General features: G+C 37.2%; 1 protein-coding gene across 1 annotated transcript; it reads right to left on the bottom strand.

The window, feature by feature from the left end:
* Positions 1-82: 82 nt before the first annotated feature.
* LOC109992483 (SPRY domain-containing protein 3) lies at positions 83-13,846 on the bottom strand. The gene is made up of 11 exons (XM_020645108.3): positions 13,743-13,846; positions 12,222-12,368; positions 11,971-12,046; positions 8,779-8,903; positions 8,193-8,325; positions 7,881-8,069; positions 6,173-6,322; positions 4,060-4,117; positions 2,476-2,595; positions 2,258-2,379; positions 83-2,166 (listed from the first exon to the last, which is right to left on the bottom strand). The coding sequence occupies exons 2-11, from the start codon at positions 12,347-12,349 to the stop codon at positions 2,032-2,034; spliced, it is 1,236 nt and encodes a 411-aa protein (XP_020500764.1). The 5' UTR covers positions 12,350-12,368; positions 13,743-13,846; the 3' UTR covers positions 83-2,031.
* Between the last annotated feature and the right edge of the window lie 1,564 nt (positions 13,847-15,410).

Below are 15,410 nucleotides of genomic sequence, written 5' to 3'. Positions count from 1 at the left end.
TAATAAATCATAATAAAGCCATTATTTAGTTATCAAATATTAGATCAGCATTGTAAAAGTAATTAAACTCAGCAGACAGACAGACATGAATGTTTTTTATATCGATGCAACAAGAGAAAAACAAGATCCATGGTGAATTGAAGGCAAATACTTTTGTTCTACTAACATCATATTTGGCATGTATATCTGATTGCTTTATGTGAAAAGACAGAGAAAAGTCAACTAGAAACACACATGACAGGATGTACACAGAGACAAAGATTTTCCTATTGTGTTAAACTTCATTGATTACTTTAAGAAAAACGGGTTTAATCTTAAAAATGTCAGGCACCATATAAGTACACTTTGTCTACAGTACAGGCTGATGTGACCGTGTGCAGAGTTTCCCCAGCACAGAATTAGCAGCACAATTAGCATCACATGAACACAAAAGTCTTAACACTTGTTGTCAAACAGGAAGGCAATTTATGGACACATCAAACTTCCCCCCTCCCCCCAAACAAAACTCCAAAAATAGACGTATTAAGTATTTGTAAGATCTTCTGAGTGACCAGCACAGTTTAGTGATGTTTGGCTCCTCCAATATCCAGGTGAATCATTTCCAACATCTTAACCTGAATCCTACAACCTGCTGTATTCAGTGCAGGGTCCAGATTGGATGTAATCACAGAGGCACTTTGCTGATTAGTTGAAATATGTCAAAGCAGTTTGGTTGCAAAGCGTCCTTTCAAAGTTCTCGTATCTGTCAAACTTCTGAAGGATTTAAAAAAGAAAAGAAAACAATGACATACAGTATCACAGGTCAAATCTATATCTATTATGTAGATAAGTACAGTAAGTGTTGTGTGCAGGATTTGGTGCTGCAAAAAGAAATCAATTCTTTCTGTTGTAAATATTACTTTCCCATTGACTGAAGAACCAGGAGGGAAAAACATAAAATCTTCTACTTTGACAGTCGAATAAAAAAATAGATTCATTATGAAAACCATGACTTGATTTTGAGTCACCAAACAAAAAACATTCAAAAAAAAGGCAGAACATGTTTGTGGCAATCAATGGTTGTCTTTAAATTACAGCAATATCACAAAAATAACCCTAGAAAAGAGACTTTCATTTGATTATCAAACACACCTGAGCGCAGAAAACATCAGGATGGCTTCATTTTCATCATTCAGATTCATGATGGTAGTAACAAATTCACTGAGACGCCATTTTAATCCTCAGTTATTGCTGTATTTACAGTTATTTCTCTTGCTCTAGATAGTTTCCCTTCTTGTCACATTTGGAATCATTGTGGTCGAAAGAACTTCAAATCCACAGAAAATACAAATGACATTTTTTCTTTCTATGAAGTTCCAGGACGATCATGGAGAGACAAAGGGCCCCAGAGGAGTTTGGCATTACTTTAATTGACTTTACTTTTATTATTGTGTGTGCTTAATGTGAACAATATGGTAAACACCTGAAGAACCTGTATGCAGTTACATGTCAGAACAAGCAGAAATACTTGAACAGAACCACAGCGATAAAGCAGCTTTCTATAAAGACCTTGCCCCAAACACAGCACTGGGTTTTGGTTTTGTTTTGTCAGCATTGTACTTCAGGATATCAGTCTCACCACTGGGTGTCAGTAACATACCATCAGTGGTAAGCAGCACAGCAGAGTACCAGGTATGAACACTAGCTCTACGGTACATCTCTGCTTATTATCTGCTCCACTGGTTAACTGGTTTACATTCATTATTCTGGTGAGAGTCTCTCTTTTTTTTGGCATTTAATGTTACATTACAAGTTTTTCGGTCAAGCATTTTGTTCGGTCAAAATGGTTCATTATAAAGCACTTCATTTGAGCCAAATGTATAAAAATAGGTTTTGATCATTCCTGATGAAGATTTCTGCCAGAACATCTTTTTTTTTTTTTTAAAGCATTAGGAAACCATTTTCAGCAATGGAGTGACTTTTCAAGTAACATCTTGCAGCCTGATGATCTTTCAGAGGTATTACAGTATGTATTTGCTGCTTCCCCTCTGCTCAGCCACTGAGGGGGTGCAGGTCCACCCTCACCTTCTCCCCAGTGCTCATCATGCCGATTGTGGGGAACAAGCCTCCTACAGGTAAGGATACGTCCCTCCTGCCCACCACCTTCCCATTTCTAGTGAAGAACACCTGAAGGACACAGCAAAGACAGTTTAAGAAGATTTGCACTGTATGTTTTAAATTGAATTTTAGTATTTCCTACATTTTGACAACATCTCACCATGACTTTCTTCCCATCCAAATCTTCTCCCTCATCCTCCTCATCTTCATTGTTTACATACATGTCGTTCTGAACCTCACTGGGCTTTTGAAAAACCTCAAGGTCCCAGTCATCAACATCATCTGAAAAGATCAGAAAATATAGCAACAAAGATGATTAGTGATTGTACATGAGGATGCAAGAAAGTGTCCTATGGAAACAATATAAAATGTGTTCACCTCCAGCCTCCTGGCTGTAGTCACGTGGAAACATAATCCCACAGCCCATAATGTCCCCTTCAAAGCAGCGCGGTCCAAACGGGTCCCCGACCCCGCTGCCCTGGAACAATTTTCCATCGTCTACAAGGAACAACAAAGAGATTGATCAGTGCAGATTGAAGAGTAACCAATGAGAGAATGGAATGCAATCCAGACAGATGTTAAATCTGTCAAAACACAAAACAACATCTGCTGACAATTCCATCAATCTTTCTGGCAGAGCAGTGTGAAGCAACAAGCATCTATTCATCTATTAAACAACGGAACTGTTCAGCCAATCAAATCTGTACAGACACAAAGTCATCCCCTCTCATTCTAAAGGCTGTTTATGGTTTCCATCTTATTCAGAGAAACCAGAGAAAAACCTGTGAATGTCAAATAATACAGTAGAAACAAGAATACTCCCAGCTTTATTGGTTAGTACAACAACTATTCACTGATCTGGCTGTTACAGGCTGCTGGAAACAAGAAGAAATAAATAAAATAAAATCCCCTTTTTTCTATCAGTGGAAGAATAGAGATACCATTTGTTGCCATTACCAGTGTAAATATGGTGACAAAATAAATACAGTTCACTACAATCTCTGGCTTTGCTATCAGTGGCAGTGATGCTGTAATTTGGATTTACTGTAAGACCTCAAATAAAAGCCCATCCCCAATTTAAGGCCCAGTCTCTTCTACCAGCCTGGTGTAGCAGAAGGTTTTGACAAATATAGGCAGGTCAGGCCCCTGTACATTTAGTGTAGAAATGTTTTGACGGTTGAAAATAACGAGAAAAAGACTGAAACTCAACATTTGTCCAAGAAAGACAAAATAATGCTGGTATGTATGAGAAAGAAGGTTAAAGATCATCTGAAGATTTGTGTGTGTGCATCCACAGAATGTGAGCACTTCCTCTCAGAGTCTCCTGCACGCCGATCTGAAGAAAGACTAATGAAATATAACTTCAGGTTGTCACAGGAGGGACGGGGACCACCTTGCTGCTTGTGCTGGTTGTAGAGATGGAAATAGATGTTCAAATGATGAAACACATTTTCCATCTCTCATGTGAAATGTTAACACCAAACATCTGCTCTTAACAACTTAAGACATTCTGATATGTTGTCCATACGCCAGCACAGCACTTGTTAGTGATTATATGCACAGGGGTCTCTCTCTCTCTCCCTCTCCCTCTCTCTCTCTCTCCCCCTCCCCCTCTCTCCCCCTCTCTCTCTCTCTCTCTCCCACAGTGCAGCGTTTTGCAGAAAATGACAAGGTCGGTTTAGTGATTTGTCATTTATTTATCGATATTCTAATTCAGTTCACAGTTCAATATTATTTCTGGTTTTAATTTAAAACTGTACAGTCTTTCCCATCTCTGCTGTGAATGAGTTTTGTTTGAAAATAATGAAAGGCCCTTCTCGTATTGACACCTGTCCCAAATAAAGACAGGGTAATTTCATAGAAGTCAATACAAGCCCGGGTTATTGATTGAAGTTTTAACAGTTATATGAATATAAATGTTTTTTGACACATCACAAGGCACCTTTATCAACCAATACACACCTGCATGATAGGCTATGGACCCTCTGCTCCAACCTGGATGTCTATTTTTAGGATAATCCTGTAAAACAAAAGATAAAGTGACCTCATTAGCAGCTTAACTTCTCTTAAAAATCATTTTTTTGTACGTCAAAATGATTTAGGGGAGATTTGCTCCATGCTCCAGTTTTGACACTCAGTTGAAGGATCTCACACAGGTGAAGACAGAAGTCACAAAAAATCTACAGTGATAAAAGTCGGGAAGATTTTGACTTCATTTAACAAAACGTGTTTTAGCTTTCAACAAAGAAAGAAAACAGTATAATTATGACTGCACTTTATCTTGAAAAGCTTTCCCTTAATAAATGTAGGGTTGAATGTAAAAACAAATGACAGGCTGCTGGGAAAACTGTTATACATGCGTTATATGATCAATAAATATGAATTTAGAGGATTAATATGTTATTGCCAATGATTAAGTATTGAGTGCTTCTTGCTTTATGCATTTTGTGTGAAGCTTTGAGAATTCTTCAGTATTCTTATAAAGATGTTTAAAGGAAAAACAGCAAACATAATTTTCCTCAAAGCAACGTGAGCCTGATCAGCTAAATCATCTCTTAACTGGAGTGACTTTTTTTAAACTGTGAGGGATCTTTGAGTTGGATGGACTGATCTGTTGAAGTTGTAACAATGCTGAGTTCTCGACATCATGATAGACTTAGAAACAGGCAGAAAACTGTGCACTGGAAGGTGAAGGCCTGAGAAGGAAAGACTTAAGGAACAAAACAGAGTCAAAAAGATAAGTTTGACTGTAGTAACTTGTTCATAGATGACAAGATTCTTCCCCGAAGCTACAAAAGAGAAAAGGAATTCACCATAAACAACTGTTCATTTATCCAATATCAACAACCATTGAGCAACCTGTAACTGTTCAGCATGTTACCCTGAGCTGAGGCAGGCAGAGAGAGAGAGAGAGAGAGAGAGAGAGAGAGAGAGAGAGCGAGAGCGAGAGCGAGAGAGAGAGAGAGATTTTGATTCAAAATTATTGGGATAATGCAATTTAACATAGTTTCAATACTGAGTTAGTAGCTATTGCTAATTCCCAACTCTTTCCCTAGTAATAGAGGGGCTTCTTTGTTAAGATCTTTTTGGATGCTTTGGATCAGCAGACTGATGCGTCCTGCAGGAGATGACAAGGGATAGAAGAAAACCTCAGGAATGACCAATTGATGGATTTATAACACTCAAGCAAAACCGCAGACATGTTGAGAAAAACAATTCCTGGAAAACAATCAGCAAAATGACAGAGCTCTGTTCTCCTCAAAGTCTGACCTGAGGGCACGAAGTGCCCACACACAGTAAGTGACGGCAGAGGAGTAGTGGGGGAGTTTAATGTCAAGGGCAAGTATTACGATGATCCATCACCTCCCAGGCTGTGGACGCCATAACAGCTGCAAAAACAACTGAGTGAACAACAACCAATTAGCCCCCAATAAGAATTTTCTAATGATCCAATAAAGGAAATGAAAGATGATTGTATCTCTGATGTGTAAACACTCAACAAGTCCTCTCTCACACCCTACTTATTTCCAAAATACTGATCTTCACTTGCTGTCATCATTTCAGATTAAAGCAATTTACAGAGCCAAATTAATTAGGATATTAAACCTAGATTGTTTAGCCTGAGGATGTCCTGCATACTTTTGATTATTTCTTTCGCCCTTGCATACTTTTACTAGGAGGAAGTTAAACACAAAAGCTGAGGCAAATACAACAGTTTCATCTTATCAAACAGCTTACATTCATATATCTGGCTGCAGTATTTTGGTTAGCATGGTTATTTAACATGTAAATGGAAAAATCTGCTCTCTCTGGAAATCCAGATGTGGGGGTAAAATGAGACAATATTTATTTTGTTGTTAGCTTTTCCTCTGTCGGTCATCAATCACTCTGACTGGAAACAGTGAGAGCAGTGGTGCATATGAGGGAGAGCGATTACGGGACACGAGTAGGGTAAAAGGGGGTTTTCTTCACAGACAAATAACCACAGTGTGTGTTACACTAAGTTACACGTTTTGTTGGCGATAATGACATTGGATCATCATTATGATGATGACTAAAACAAGGAGGCTCTTACCCTGCGTGCCAGCCCCAGGGCAATGTAACACTTCTCTCCTGCGTCTGTGATCTCCAGCTCATAGTAGTGGAAACGTGTACTGAGAGGCCGCCGCGCCTGAGCCAAGCCAACATCCACGATGCTCTTCCCTTTACCCACGTACTCCAGCAGCTGTGGAAATAATGCAGACACACACCGATTACACGTTAACATGGAAACTGGATTAATGTCTCTCAACAATTGTTCGGGTTTTAGCATCTTGCATTTTGATCCATATTCATGAATAAACACAAATCTATTTATTTTGCTAATTATTATCACAAGTGAAGAGTGACTCAAAGATAATACCAAGGTTTATACAGGAGTCAGTAATGGTAAATGGAAGTGGACCAAGATTAGCCGAAATATTATTTTGCATTCAGTCTATGAAAACAATCACAGATTGTTGTGAGTTTAATTATAGAAAATTAGCTGGCATCCAATTATTTATATCTGCAATGCACTTGTGGAGCTTGAAGCTTGATGAAGCTTGGAGTATAGATGATTGGTGTCTTCGCTGTCAAAGGAGAGCTGTAACTGTGTGTGGTAAGCATAGAAATGATCATTGATATTGTGGTTGTTAATGATATGGTCAAGTGGTAGCATGTTAATTGAAAACAGTGAGGGTCCAAGAACAGAACCCTGTGGAACTCCATATATTAGAGGTACTGAAGTTGATTTAAAATGTCCTAATTCCACGAAAGTGATCTCTCTGATAGGTAAGACTGAAGCCAATTTCATCCCTGAAATGCCCACCCAATTTTTAAGATGTTTGATTAAAATACGGACATACTGAACACAAAAAATGAATGACAAGAGAACATTTATAAAAAAACATGTTTAATGTTACTTTTTACGGTTGACTAATTTTAAGACAGAAATGATAAAAGACTGTTGACTAAAAAACATTGAGTAAAAAGAATGAATTATGGGATTATTCATTGTTGATAAAAGCAAGGAAAAGTATGAAGTTTTTTGATATTTGCCATCTTAATGTACAAGGAATATTAGAAATCTGCCACAAGTAATGTCATATGGGGGTCATTGGCATGGCAAAGTTTGGGAACCACAACAGAGAAGTCTAATAAACTGATGCATTATTAATCTACAAAATATGCTGTAAGGGATGTTTGAAGATGAGATGAAAATTAGGCTGCACCGTCATGCAATTCTTTCTTCATAACTAATTCCTTGTGCAGTATTAGCACCTAGTAAACAATGTTACATAAGCTGAATCCTGTTCCACAGTGACCTCTTTTCAAAGCAAATGTCAAAACAAATATTGAACACAGGACATAACTCCAACTGTCAGAGGATAACTACATCAGTGAAAGCGAAAGCAATCTTACTACAGTTTTCAAGACCTTACATTACTGACAATGTTTTCTTCTACCCCCGTGAAATTCACTCTTCTTTTATTTAACAAACAGCAGTTTAAACAACATGTACTGCTTTGAAGGAACTGGAAATCTCTTTTACCATAAACAAATATGTTATTAATTTGTTTTCATTATGCTCTAGTATTTTTTTTAGCACCAGTAAACTTTTTTGAACAATCTGTGAAGTTCTCATTAACATTTTTGCCTTTTCACGATCAAGATTTCCGACTAAATATGAGTAAGTATTAGGGTAAAACAGTGAAATGATCGAATCATAAAAAAATTTCTTTTTTTCCTGAAAGGAGTCTTACCGTGCCAGTAACCTTGACATCATGGAGACGGTTCCAGTCCTCTTCATGACTGTCCACTATCATCTGTCCATCATCTTCCTCCATCCCCCATTCAGCGTTCAGGTCCAGCAACACTTCTTCTCCGAGAGAGTGCATCCCCACAGCTGGATACAGAGCTTCAGGAGATCCCGGTACTTCCACAGTGCCGACCTGGACGCAAAGATACAGAGTTGGTGAGGAAAAGGTCATTAATGTTTTGGGATATGTTTTCTTGTTAATAGATACTGGCTGAAAAATTATGTGCAAGGTAAAGAGAGGCTATGGTGAACGTACTTCTTTGCCGTTCTTGGTAAAAAACACTGTTAACTGTCCATCATCAGAGTCCAGAGATATCCCACAGCCAATTCTATCACCTCTACAGCATTTTGGACCAAACTGCTGTCCTACAGTGTTTCCATTATACAGCCTGTGGAGAGACAAGTAGGTGAGGTTAAGGGACTAATTTTCCTGTTGACATTCACCACAACGTTAAGAGGCTTTTTTTGTAGGTATTGGCATGGCTAACATGAAAAATTAAATTTGTGCATATAGATTAAACCGTAGCGAGGGGCTGAATGTTTGAACATTTTAAGGGGGGGCGCTGTTCAGACATTTTTCGGAATTTGTTTACGAAAACACCAAAATATCAAATTTTTTCACAAGACCTGATGACCATATCTATTTTGGTGAGTTTACATGCATGTTCAGGCCCCAAAAATGCATTTGAATTGCTTGAAAAAAAGAATAATAATAATTCCTTGCATTCCAACAGGGTTTTCGCTCTGAGGTCGGTGCTCCCTAATAAAGTCATTTTCCAAAATCATCTTGGGCCCACTACATTTCATTTCTTTGGGACCAGAAACTCTTTACTGTCACATACTTTCCGTCATCTGCATGAAAAGCCACAGACTGTGGGAGCCAGCCGGGCTGGTGGTCCAGCTTGTATAACTGTGGCACCAAACCAACAGCAATCATCCCCCTCACCCCTGTATCGATGATGGTCACCTGCAAAGAGCCCAAGATGAATTCATAATAAAAACAGGAGGGAAAGTATCAAAACAGTAGAAAACCACTTCCTTTATATTAATATTTACAAAAACAAGAACCCAATTTTTCTAGATAATTTAAAACTGTTTTGCTCACAAAATAAGTATTTTGTAATTGAAAGGGTGTCATTACATTCTTCAAACTACTGATTTTCAGAGACTTGAGTATTTAAATAAAGCCAGTAGCTGTAGATATTGTTTTAATTGTATCCTCAAATTAAAACAAGATGTATTTTTTCAGCTGTCACAAAAAGAGGACACAAACCTTGAATTATAAAGACGCTGTTACCACTAAGGAACTACTCATTTCACTGGCTATGCTAATATCGGCGGATATTATCAGCTGGCCAATAATATCGGTCAGGCTCTAAGTTATTGGGTTGATGTCGTCAGAGAAGGGTGATTTAGCCACAGAGATAACTGAAGTCAGATAGAAATGACAAATATGTTGTGTTAAAAAAAAACAGCCAGCCATGCTAGCTTTTTTTTTTTTTTTACCAAGCTAATGATTGGCTATTATATAGTTTGTTTGCCAATTTTCTTCAGTATGTAAGCTAATATTTGCTAATTGCTACTACTAACACAAAGTAGGGCTGAGACTGGAGGCAATGTCATACGTGGGTTATTGTCATTAGACTGAAGAATGGAGGAATTTCATTTTTGATGCTGGCACTGCTACAGGAATCAGAGTTAACTAGAGTCAGAAAGGGATTCATTTAATGTAGACAATTTAAGGTAAACCTTCTAAAGGTTGTTGATGTATTTCATTGGCGGATTGCATTCTATTTCCTAGTTAATTATTTGATCGGTTTTATGGTAATGAAATCCAAGTTCAAATTCCCACAAAAGGGCTTCTGGTTTATCTATTCCTTCAGGCTACATGCCATTACACTTTTATATGGGCACTGCTTATCTTTTCACTTCAAGAAACACCAACATAAAACTATACAGTTTATATCTGTACGGCACTGTGTTGGTTCAAAGTGAACTCAAGTCTTCATGAAACAGAACTTTGAGAGTAGCTAAATGCAGTGCCATGACGTATTTCCAACTGGAACGAGATAGAACCAATCACAAGATAGAAGGCAGGACATAACGTTGGGATGAATTTGATTGGATCATTAGCTTCAACAAAGCTTTTTTTTTAATTTGTTGAAAAATTGTCCTGAGTGCAGGATGAGTCATCAGACATTTGAAATGTTTTACAGGAAAAGAAAATACAGTTATTCTGATGAAAAAATACTTAGATGATGCTTTATTGAAATAAATGTGGCAGATATTTGCAGATAAATAAACATTTAACGCAGGAAATCTGCATTCAAACCAGGAAAACTTAATTTTCATTTCATGGGGACTTTAAGTAAAGCACTGGCTTCACCATTGTTATGATAACTGAATTCTGACCATATGACATCATCCCAGGGGAAACCTACATGGAAGTACTGCAATATGAGCACTGCTGCCAAATCTAGGACAAGGAGCAGAAGAAAAACTTTTAAGTGATTTCCCATGACGTCATCCCTGGTCTCCTGAGAGTGAGAAGTAATACAACCCTTTTTGAGAGTCAAACATAAAGATGAACCCTGAAATCTTCAATAAGTATCCCCTTTGCCATCGTTTAAAAGCTTTTATGTCCTTTAAAGGCAAATGGCTACCTCTCTCCTCCTACGTGTTTCCCACAAAGTGAGTCACAATCATGAAGCACATGAAAGTGCAAAGGTTGAGAGGGTTAGATACTGTTTCACGTCACAACAGACAGGATGTGTGTTTAAGGCAGGTTTGAACATGGTTTATTCTGAATAACAGTCACCGTCTTTGGTTGTTGGAGCAGTGAAATAAACAATCTAGCACATGATGTTTTTACGAGCTGTGACAGATGTGAAACCAATTTGTCAGGACTGAGACAGGATAAGCTCTTGATTCAGATTAAGTCTGCACACCCATTTCCTCATTTATTTCAATGTATGAAGTACTGATACTTCTTTCTGGCTGTCAGTTTCACTGGGTTCAGGCTGTTTACAAATCGATTCTGACTCTGCTGGTGTCATTTGCCTTTCAGTAGAGAAAACATGATCGATAGCATATAGGAGAAAAATTGTTCTGCCTTCTGGATCGCTGCAAGTAGCTGGTGCCCTACTAGTAGAAATCAATTTGTGTTGATTTAATGGACTGTCATTTAAACAAATAATGTCTTTTATTGATGGTGTTTGCAACAAAGCTTAATTGTAAACCATCCTTGTGACTATTCTGATCGCCCCTATATTGTATTAAAAGTACAAACTGGCGGTTTCTGTTAAGACAAGCTCATCAACAGAGCCGCAGTGCCCCACTCTCTCTCTCTCTCTCTCTCTCTCTCTCTCTCTCTCCTGTTAGTTCGCCAACTGACAATCTATCTCCCTCCATTATAAATATACACCAATAATAATCCATGCACAGCATCAGAAAGAAGGGACTTTCTTAAACACAATAATAATCTCTGTGTTGTGAAAAATGTATGGATTGGTCAACACCTACCATAGTGTTTTTTTGCACTTAAAGAGAATCTTACTTAAGTGCATTTTTCAATTTAAATAATAAAAGTTAGCAGGGGAGCAGAAGCTGTCTCAGTATCTTAAGCGTTCAGAGAAATATCTTCAATAGATTATGGTTTAAGAAAAGGAATCAGTTGTAATTCATTCAGGCTTGGCCAAACTTGTTAAAACAGTACTCAGTAATGAACCTTATTCACACCCTCTAACTATTCAATGAACTGCTCAAGTTAAGAAATGACTTTGATAAATGTCAAAAATATGAGCATCAAGAGCTTGCCGCAAGTTCAAGCCAAGAGCTATTCCATTTGTTTAACAAAATAAGATTTATAACAGGTTAATCAGCAATGAAGCTACCAGTTTACTTTGGGATTATTTTTGACTTTTTAACAAGTATAGATTTTTGTTAATGTTGCTTATTTAAAATGTATGTCACAGTACCAGGATGGCCCTCATACTGCATTCATTGTGGTTTGCAAGAAAACTTTCAACTCTTACTTCATAATAGCGATTTCTCTTCGACAACGGCCTGGCAGCAACAAAACAGCCAACTTCATCTGAATTCCCATGATACCTATAAGAAGAAAAAACGAATAAAATTATCATCATCACTTCTGTCGAAAGTAAGCAAAGGGATGATTAAACAAAATGAAAAAGTGAACTGAAGCATCGCAGGAGGCACTTAACCCACATGACAAATCTGTGTCTACAGGTCATACTCTGATTGAGCCATTACTCATCACTGATACCTGAGTATGTCTCCATCTCTAAGCATCTTTTTCAGACGTTCCCGGTATCGCACTGCTCGCACTTCACGAATTTCTCTGATTCTCCTTCTCCAGTTCAGAAAGCGGTAATGGAGGTTTATGTCGTCCATGCCGGAAAACCATTACAATCTAAGACACAGAGAAACAAAACATTTCATTCTTGGTTTATCATCAAAATAAAGATGTTTTTTATGTTCATTTATGTACTTAACTAGTGCATGATAATTTTTTCTATTAACAATTTTACACGCCCTCATTTCGTAAATTATCACAATAGTACAGCTGGTGAGTTACACCTTTACAAACAGGGCCTGAACAGTGACATAATGGATCCATCTCAAAAACACAGCAAACAACTTTGACCTCAACATGATCACTAGTGTTGCCTGACAACAAGAGGGACCTGCCTTTGAAGCTCAGGCCAAACCCTTCCTGTAAGGGAGTCAATGGTAGGTTTGTTTTTTTCCATTTAAATTCAATCCCACATTCCAAAGACAAGCAAAGGCCTGGACAGTGACTGTACACTGCCAGTGGGCATGAATGTGAGTCCCCTATTCTTTTCAGTCCTGTGATGGTCAGGTGTGTCCCTTGGGTGTCCTCCACCCAAACTAAACTGTGACTGACTCAATACAGACTGGATATTATTTGTGTGTCTGAGACTTTGGGATTTATTGACGTGTGTCTGGCCTCTTTATGTGATGATTATTTTCATCACTGACTAATCTGACAATTATGTGTTTAGTCTGTAAAATGACTGAGCAATTGGGGTGATAAAAGCAAAATGATAACTTAAAAATACAGGAGCAAAATAATCGATTGTCAAAATATTTTTTGTTTTTATTTTCTGTAAAAAATAATGGATTGATTAGTTCAATTCAGCACTAGCGATAGGCTATATGTAATAATGACTTCAAGGTTATGTCATCACAACCGTGGACATACGTTCAAACACATGTGCCAGGTGTCAATAGTTCACCTTTGACTATGTTCAAAGTATTTTACAAAGTGGATTCCTTATCATACGCCCCTTTTTATCCGATTGAACTTCATAGTTTATTTGGGAATACCCTGAAATTGTTTTCTGTTCAATGTTCAAGTCCAATGGCATGAAAGTTTGGGCGACTTTATTTTTTTAAATTGATAATTAAACATTTATCCAGCCAAAACAGAAGTAAAAAGTTGGGGATCTATATAATAATATGTTTGAAAAAGTACACCAATTTGAGGACAATCACCTCGTTTAGCCTAATAACCATAGACTGCGAAATGTGTGTATATTAATGATTAGTTCCGCGTTGGTTTCTCGGATGTATCTATTTACGAGCCTTCCGTAAACGCAGCATTAATTTTACCAAACTACAGCAGGACTCCGTTGGCCGGGCTAGCTGCTTTCAGCGATACAACATAATCGCGCTGGAAGTTTAAACTGTACTATAAACATGACTATACCTCATGTAATCTACAAACTAATAAACGTCGACGTGTCTCGTCTAAGTTTCTTACTGTTTCTATGCTTGTAACGCGTCGTCCTTCAGGTTTTCTTCCAAATTTAAGGAGATGAAGTCTGTCAGTTTATGTCCAACCTGCGTTACCGGAAGTCCCGCCTCCACAACCAATCAGATCACAGGATAAATACAGCGCGTACTTTTTAACCCGCGTATGCTCGTGCATGTTTAATTGTTTTAGTAAGTTTTCTGTGGTACAAACATGTAAATTACAAATTGAGAACTTCGTATTTACAGATTAAATATTTTGTTTAACACCTTCGTTTTTTGTAAAAGTCAATTTAAATAAGCATGTAGCTTAAAAAAAAACCCATCATATTTGATCAAATATTATTTATTTTACTTTTGAACCAGCAAGAGTTAGCCTACATATTTGCTCAATATGTGCTTTTTCTTTTATAATAAGAATGAGAGTTCATTTAAGTTAACTTTAGATATTTCATTCAATTTCATTTAAATTCAGTTTTAACTCAATAAAACAAAAAAAACGATTTATTTTTCGTATATAAAGTACAATGTGCAGTCCATAAAATGAAATGCATGTTGCCCTCACCCGTCCCTGCCATCCCTGGAAACCAATAGTATTACAAATAAATAAAGTAAGTGGCACCATAAGAATAGAAGACAGCAAATAAAACATTCTTAAATAAAATAAAAATCTACAATAAATGATAGAGACACACTGACACTTAGTGCTGCTCTTCACATCTTTTCTCTGGGAAGGTAAATTTGTGGGAAGCATAAAGAGAAAGAAAGATACTGTTTTTTTGGTACATAGCAGACACGCTTCTGGGAGTGATGCAATGTGGCACTTTTATTTGCAATATAAGTCCTTTCTTTGTTTAGTATCCATAGCTTTTAATTAAATTTTTTAAAAACGTTTTTCTTTTTCTCTTTAGGCTAATATGTTTTCATGATATTTCTTATCTCAGCTTAATTGGTATTAAAGTCAAGTAAATACTTTTCTGAAATATTTTCATGCCTCCATAGCTGTAAAGTAATTGTATCTGAGACAAAGTGGTCACAAGCTGAATATTAATATATCATGTAAGAGGACAGGCTGTCAGATTTTGAGATCCTGTCTTCTAATTTAATCTGTTTGTGACTCACAGATGGTGGAATTTGCTGGGTGGGACTCTTTGCTCATGGCTATTAATGTCTTAGTCATCCAACCTTGAGTGGCACTCCTTCAGCCTCTCCGTGTCGGCTGTTTCCTCTCAATCTTTAGCCCTGCAGTTACAGACTATGAAAACACGCTTACAGAACAAAGTGTTTGTTTAGTGGTTGCTATTTAAAGAAAAGTCATAGCAATGACCCAAACAAGCTGTAAACTGATTTAATATGTTTAGTCCTGTTACTGTAAATGTGTCTAAATTTCACAAAACCTGTGTTATTTATGAGTAATGAAAAAGTCCATTAACGTTATAAGAATTTTTTTATTTTTTTATTTTTTCTGAACAGATGCTCTTGTTTAAATTATGCTCAGAGTACTATAATCTGTTGTACACTATCAACAGCAGCTGCACAAAAAAATAACATGATGTTTGCGATAGAGCCATTAGTGGACTGATTATAAGACACAAAGTCAGATAAATTCTTTGTAAAATATTTCACAGTTCAAATTGAAGTTACTCTTACATGAAGTGCAGTCATTCTAAACGTAGGA

Source organism: Labrus bergylta, chromosome 5 (assembly GCF_963930695.1).
Source record: "Labrus bergylta chromosome 5, fLabBer1.1, whole genome shotgun sequence".
NCBI classification, from domain to species: domain Eukaryota; kingdom Metazoa; phylum Chordata; class Actinopteri; order Labriformes; family Labridae; genus Labrus; species Labrus bergylta.
Note: the sequence above shows the minus strand (reverse complement) of the source record. Positions and strands in the feature narration are given on the sequence as shown.